The sequence below is a fragment of the Puntigrus tetrazona genome, chromosome 8 (genome assembly GCF_018831695.1).
Source record: "Puntigrus tetrazona isolate hp1 chromosome 8, ASM1883169v1, whole genome shotgun sequence".
In the NCBI taxonomy this organism is placed as follows: domain Eukaryota; kingdom Metazoa; phylum Chordata; class Actinopteri; order Cypriniformes; family Cyprinidae; genus Puntigrus; species Puntigrus tetrazona.
This window is the reverse complement of record NC_056706.1, coordinates 362501-370000: the sequence shown is the minus strand read 5'-3', so window position 1 is coordinate 370000 and position 7500 is coordinate 362501. Positions and strand designations below refer to the sequence as shown.

General features: G+C 41.2%; 1 protein-coding gene across 2 annotated transcripts in view; it reads left to right on the top strand.

Moving 5' to 3' along the window:
• The window catches only part of fbxl17 (F-box and leucine-rich repeat protein 17), a 169811-nt gene extending 162388 nt beyond the window's left edge, over positions 1-7423 (top strand). For both annotated transcript variants that reach the window (XM_043247017.1, XM_043247016.1), the window contains exon 10: positions 7106-7423. In XM_043247017.1, the coding sequence (XP_043102952.1) occupies positions 7106-7243 (138 nt within the window). In that variant the 3' untranslated portion in view covers positions 7244-7423. The remainder of the gene's footprint in view (positions 1-7105) is intronic.
• Positions 7424-7500: the final 77 nt, after the last annotated feature.

Genomic DNA, 7500 nt, shown 5'->3' with positions numbered 1-7500 from the left:
AAGCCCCCAGAAGAAGCCCCTTTCTCTTCACAAACCGCTTTAGCTCTTGTTCCGAGTCAGAAACGAGTCGTTCTGTCATCATGTACTCGTCCTGAAGCCGTACGATCACGATTCTTACAGCGAACGCATCTTTTCGCAGCGCACCGCCAAAAATACAAACGAAAAAGGCCGGTTAAAATATCTAAAAATCCTTAAATCTGTTCATTTACCTTTTTTAATATATGTTAATCGTTACATTTTTTATTATTTATTTGATTATTTTATTTATATTATTTTTATTTCTAAGTGTTCTTATTTTGTTTTTAGTTTATTTGAAATTTACGTTTGAATTTAATCAAATTTCTTGTATTTTTATTGTTGTAAAATATCTAACAACCCTTGCAACAAGGATAATTCACTTCAGTTATTAAAATAGTCATGAGTATGTTGTTTTAATGGTTACATTTGATGTTTAGACTTTTATTTTGTAGTCTTTTTTTTATTATTTATTTCCATTTTCCGTTGTTATCATTTATTTGTTTTTAGGCTTCCATTTTGATCGTTTTATTTGAGAGTTGTTGATTTTAATTTTACGTTTTTATCTGTTTCCCATTGTTTTCCGAGCAACACTGCTGTCCCTTATAATTAGAAAATAATAAAAAGCCAGTTTGTTTTGACACAGATATGACGGATGAAAACCAATGTATTGTGATGCTGTAGAAATCTTGGCATCTCATTAAAAGGTTTTGACCGTTTATGTGAACGTTAGTGTAGTGCAAAACAATTCTTTCTTTTTTTTCAACTCTACATGAGACTTATTTTCTTTGTCTCATGAATGCAAGCATTTTTTTAATTAGCTTCAAACATAAGTTAAAATGTTACAAAAAATCTGCCGTGCACTAAAACTAAACGCACACAATAAAATCATTAAAAAACGCACATTAATGCAGTTAATTATGCAGCGTTTCAAGTCAATTGTTCTAGTTTGAAGGATTTTTCAATGCAAGAAAGACTCATAAACTTGACCTCGACTGTCAAATCCTATAAAAGCGTAATAACGGTCCGTTGTGCGCATGATCTGGACTTTGTTTATTCATTTTTATCATGCTTTAGTTTGCCAGGCGTGGTCATTATTAAATTCACAGAAGCATTCATAAGAGCACAGGTATAATCGTAGAAATAGACAGTACATCTTATGGGTCAAAATCATCTAACATCAGGATATTAGGTTAAAATCACATATATTTTGTATATTTTCTACATATATCACCATTTAAGTACTGAGTGATATTAGGTTTGAATATTAAGAGTTTGTCTTAGGGTTGCTTGCATGTAATTATGCATCATTTATTGTTTTATAATAGCATGTAAACGCCTTAAAGTGTCTGATTAGTAATATGCATTGCTAAGCTAATTTAAAGCTCAATATTTCGATTTTTTTTTTGCTTCCTCAGATTCCGGTTTTTCTGATAGTTGTGTCTCAGACCTACATCGTCCGCTCACAACGAGCTAGATTTATTCAGATGAAGTATAAGTCTCAGTCTCCTAAAATGGGTCTGCTAAAGAGTCTCTAACAGATGAGGGACGAGAACAACATCGCTGTGAAACGTTCAGAGCGTTCCTGTAGAACAGCACAGTTACGTCTCGTGATGTCAGAGAGCGAACAGAAGAAGGGCAAAGAACGGCCTCCGAGGAAGTTTTCTCATCTGCTGAAGTGTGAAATTAACTACAGAACGTGTGCTTCGTGGAAAGTCTTGATGAGTGCAGTTTTCTTTACTGTGTTGATGGACTTCTCGTAGAGACGGGAAGTTGGGAAGAGGCCAAGTAGAGAAACACGATGAGTACATTTTCTTATGAAGGCTTCTGAAAGTCAGCCTGAAAGTTTCGAGTAGTTTTGCAGTCTTGGTGTTTTGAAGTTTTCTAATTATAGACGGACAGATAAAGAGAATAGCTGTGCATTTGCTAGGGTGTTGCTGGGATATTTTGGGTGGTTGCTAGGGTGTTGTTGGTTGCTGTGCGGTTCCTAGTTGTTTGTTGCTTGGTAATTGAGGCACTGTTACTAAGGTGTTGCTGGAGTGTTCTGGGTGGTTGCTATGGTGTTGCTTGTTGCTAGGATATTGCTTTTGCAGGTATTAAAGTGTATTGTCGGTTGTTAGGTGGTTCCTATGCTGTTGCTGGAATGTTCTGGGTGGTTTCTAGCGTGTTTTTGGTTGCTGGGTAGCTGCTATGCTGTTACTTTGGTGTACAGGGTGGTTCCTAGGGTGTTGTTGGTTGCTACACTGCTGCTAGGTGTTCTGGATGGTTTCTAGTGTGTTGCTGGTTGCTAGGATATTGCTTGGGTGTGCAGGTTTTCAAGTGTATTGTTGGTTGTTAGGTGGTTGTTGTGCTTTTTTTGGGGTGTTCTGGCTGGTTCCTATGCTGTTGCTGGAGTGTTCTGCTGGTTACTAGGTGGCTAGGGTGTGGTTGGGGTGTTCTGGATGGTTTCTGGTGTTGCTGGTTGCTAAGTGGTTTCCACTCTGTTTAATAGGGTGTTGCAGGGGCAATCTAGGTGGTTCCTTTGTTTTTTCTGGTTGCTATGCTGTTGCTGAGGCGTTCTGGGTGGTTTCTAGGGTGTTGCTGTTTGCTAGGTGGTTTCTATGCTGTTTCTAGGGTGTTGTTGTGAGACTGAGTGGTTCCTAGGGTGTTGCTGTGTGAACCCCCTAGTATTGCTGGTTGCTAGAGGTTTCTATGCTGTTTCTAGGGTGTTGTTGTGGCATTCTGGGTGGTTCCTAGGGTGTTGCTGGTTTTTAGGTGTTTGCTATGTTGTTACTGGGGTGTTCTGGGTGGTATCTAGTGTGTTGTTTGTTGCTAGGTGGTTTCTATGCCTGTTTCTAGGGTACTGCTAAGGCCTTCTGAGTGGTTCCTTGGGTGTTGCTGTGTGGTTGCTATGCTGTTACTTTAGTGTACAGGGTGGATTCTACTGTTTTGCCGGTTGCTCGTTTCTTTCTATGGTATTGTTGAGACATACTGGGTGGTTCCTAGGGTGTTGCTGGTTGCTATGCGGTTGCTATGGGGCTGCTTTGGTGTACAGGGTGGTTTCTAGTGTGTTGCTAGGTGGTTTCTATGCTGTTTCTAGGGTGTTGTTGTGGCATTCTGGGTGGTTCATAGGGTGTCGCTGGTTGCTATGTGGTCGATTTGGTGTACAGGGTGGTTGCTAGGGTGTTGCCGGGGCTCAGATGCTTCCAGGAAGGTTCCGGGTTGAGTTTAAGTTCAGCTCTGTGAGCAGCACGTGTGTCATAATGTTGATCACCGCAGAAAATAATTACAGCTTGTGAAAATGAATCACTCATTTACTGTAATGATGTCAATGAGGGACGGCAATAACTGTACAAAGAGACAAAGGGTCAAAACAGAGAGTGTCACAATCGAGCGTAAACCCAAACTGAACGAGTTTAACTGTTCTTATTATTATTAGGATATTTCAGCCACAGTATCCAGCCAAACTGACTTTATATGATCTTTGTGGGAGGTGTTTTCTGTTACTGCTCAAACGCTCTCTGGAGTGTAAAATAAATGTTTTCTGATCATCAGTCTCTTCTGTTTAAAGCTGCAGGCGGGTTTTGCGGTCTGCGCGTTACGTGTGTTTTGTTATGATTTTTGAGGTTTGATGTTTTAAAAGACGAAAGAGAAATGTGAGCCACGTCACAGTGTTTTACCGCGGTAGATGTGTTTCAGGCAGGTTTAGGGTTGTGGTAAATCAGCGATGCTCACACTCTCCAGAAAGCTTTTTAAGTCTTAACCCAAGTACTGTTTGGATGTGAGGAATGTGTGTGTTTGTGTCTGGATCATATATTTCAGTGTTTCCGCCACACAGCGCACATTTATCCCCCGCTCTGGAGTCATCAGAACAACTCGAGCCCTTAAAGTGCATTTTTGCTTTTGGACGAGTCATAAATACACACACGCACACACACACACACACACACACACACACACACACACACATAAACCAAATAAGCTACGATTAAAGAGACGTTCAGTTATAGTCAAAGAGAATTATAATATCAGTGCAAAAAAAATCAAGATACATTCACTTTCCTGTTTTCAAAATAAAGTGGGTTTATGCCTAAAACAAGGGACAGAGTATCTGTCAATGCTCAGGGACGTCACTGTAATGGAAAGGAAAGGGTTTTCTTGTTTTAAGCATACTTTTTCTTTCTTTTGATTCATTTTTCAGAATACAAAACTTGTCTGATTCTGTTAAAATACGGCAAGATAACTTGACACACATTTGGAGTGTGTGCATTAAAAAAACCCATTGCCAATCCATAAAAATAAAATAAAAATTCTGACATCATTAGCAGAAACTCGTCTTTTTAAAATTTTAACAATATTTAATATTTTATAATATCTTTTTTTAAAATGTGATATTTGTGCTGGAAAACAAGACGACGCTGCTGAGAAAGAAATCTATTTTTTCAGTATATAAACACGCTGTTATATTACACGTCATGTTATATTACTTATTCTTCTGATCCAAAGGAAAGTCTTTGCCAGAGTTCATCACTGCATGCACGTGTTTTGTCTGAGTTTCTTAGATCATTCATGGTTACACAGAATGCTCAGTCGTGTGTGTGTGAGCGTGAGTGTGTGCGTGTGCATGTGTGCGTGTCTGTGTGTGTGAGCGTGTGTGTGTGTGTGTGAGTGTGCGTGTGTGTGACTGTGTGTGAGTGTCTGTGTGTGAGCGTGAGTGAGCGTGTGTGTGCGTGCGTGCGCGTGTGAGCGTGTGTGTGAGTGTGAGTGTGCGAGCGTGAGTGTGTGTGCATGTGTGCGTGTCTGTGTGTGTGAGCGTGTGTGTGTGAGTGTGCGTGTGTGAGTGTCTGTGTGTGAGCGTGAGTGAGCGTGTGTGCGCGTGTGTGAGTGTGTGTGTGCGTGTCTGTGTGTGGCGCGTGCGTGTGTGTGTGTGTGTGTGTGTGTGTGTGTGCGTGTGTGTGTGTGTGCGTGTGTGTGTGTGTGTGTGTGTGTGTGTGTGTGTGTGTGTGTGAGCGTGAGTGTGTGTGAGTGAGTGTGTGTGAGAGTTTGTGCGTGTCTGTGTGTGTGTGAGTGTGTGAGCGTGTGTGTGTGTGCGTGTCTGTGTGTGAGCGTGTGTGTGTGAGAGTGTGTGTGTGTCTGTGTGTGTGTGCGTGTGTGTGTGTGTGTGTGTGAGCGTGTGTGAGTGTGTGTGTGTGTGTGCATGTGCGTGTGAGTGAGTGTGTGTGTGTGTGTGTGTGTGTGTGTGTGTGTGTGTCTGTGTGTGTGCGTGTGTGTGTGCGTGTGTGCGTGTGTGTGTGTGTGTGTGTGTGTGTGTGTGTGTGTGTGTGTGTGTGGCGTGTGTCTATGTGTGTGAGCGTGAGCGTGTGTGTGTGTGTGTGTGTGTGTGTGTGTGTGTGTGTGTGTGTGTGTGTGTGTGTGTGTGTGTGAGCGTGTGCGTGCATGTATGTGTGTGTGTGTGTGTGTGTCTATGTGTGCGTGAGCGTGTGTGTGTGTGTGTGCGCGTGTGTGTGTGTGTGTGTGTGTGTGTGCGTGTGTGTGTGTGTGTGTGTGTGTGTGTGTGCGTGTGTCTGTGTGTGCGTGAGCGTGTGTGTGTGAGTGTGTGAGCGTGTGCGAGTGTATGTGTGCGTGTGTGAGCGTGTGTCTATGTGTGAGCGTGAGCGAGTGTGTGTGTGAGTGTGTGAGCGTGTGTGTGTGTGTGTGTGTGTGTGTGTGTGTGTGTGTGTGTGTGTGTGTGTGTGGCGTGTGTGTGTGTGTGTGTGTGTGAGTGTGTGTGTGTGTGTGTGTGTGTCTATGTGTGAGCGTGAGCGTGTGTGTGTGTGTGTGTGTGTGATCATGCGGAAAGTCGATGCACAGTTAGTTTATTTAGTTTGGATTTCATTTCACAAATGAGATGACCAGAGCATTTTATTTGCTTTTAATTTGCAACAACACAATCTGTTGCCGGCTGCAGCTGAACGTCACTTGAAGGACACAGAAAAAAAGCCAGAATTACAGCAAACAGAACTGATCCAATGATAATCAGGTCATGATTTCACCATCATTTTATAAATGACTGCTTCTACGATCAGTTTACGACACAATTGTTGTCCCACCGTTATTTCAAATATTTCCTGTCTTAGTATTGTTTTCTTTTTCACGGTGGAGCGTCTTACGTTTAAGATGCGTGTTTCTTGCAGCGAGCGTATTGTCTTGTTTTAGGAAGTGTAAAAAGTACATTAAAATGCAGAGAATTTGCAAATGGGGTCAAATATATAAATTTAACTCGGAGAGAAAACGACGAAGAAGAGTTCATTTGCAAAAACAGATTCCGGTTATTCTTAATCAAACTGCAGCTGGGTTAAAGAATAACTTTAGAAGCGGCTAACTAGCACAATAAATCACAGTAAAATATTATCATAATAAAAATAAAGATTTTTGAGATTAAATATAAAAAATAAAACACTTCATATGTGCATAATATTTATTTGTCTAATTATTTTTTTTTAATTGATTCATTTTCTATTTTGCTTCATTTAAAAAAAAAAATGTAAAAAGTGAGAAGCAACATGACAAGTTTTTTTTTCCAAAATGCAGTGATTTTATGCTTAAAAACAAATCCACTGGCAGATATATATTTAATCTTAAGCTGTCTTCATTTTGATGAATTTAGCATTTAGCCTCTCATGTAAATTATGAAAAGTGACGTGATTTATACTGGAAGATGAGACAAAAATATTCAACGTTTTCCAGCATTCTTAAGTCAACATACATTAACCCCCAAAAATGTAGTGATTTTATGCCTAAAACGAGTCCACTGCAGATATTTGTGCTCGTCTTAATCATAAACTAAATTCATTTTGACACATTAAGACTTGATACAGCACCCGAAGTCATTTAGCATCTGGAGTGAATGATAAATGAAGCGTCTTCGTCCTGTCTTCCGTGTGTGTGTGTGTGTGTGTGTAGAGCGGCGGGAGCGGGAGGATCATGTCTGCGTTTCACCAGCGGCTCGCTCGAAACTCGGCTCCCGTTAATCCATCCATCAGTTCTTCAATGCAAATGACGTGCTTTTCAGGAAAAATCAATGCATCGATTCAAATGAAAAGCAAATGTGTGTGTGTTGGTTTTGTTGCAGGTGAACGAGGAGACGGTGGAGAGACTGGTGCTGCAGTATCCACACATTGTGTTCAGTACGGTGATGCAGGACTGTAAGAGAACGCTGGAACGAGCCTATCAGATGGGCTGGAGCCCCAACACATCCACGGCCTCCTAACACACACACACACACACACACAGAATCATTATCATTACTATGCCGTTTATTCCGCCTTCCAACATTATGCAGCAGAAACGTCAATATTGTTTGATTCGAGCACACATATGTCCATGCACACACACACACACACACACACACACACACACACACACACACACACACACACACACACACACACACACACACACACACACACACACACACACACACACACACACACACACACACACACACACACACACACACACACACAC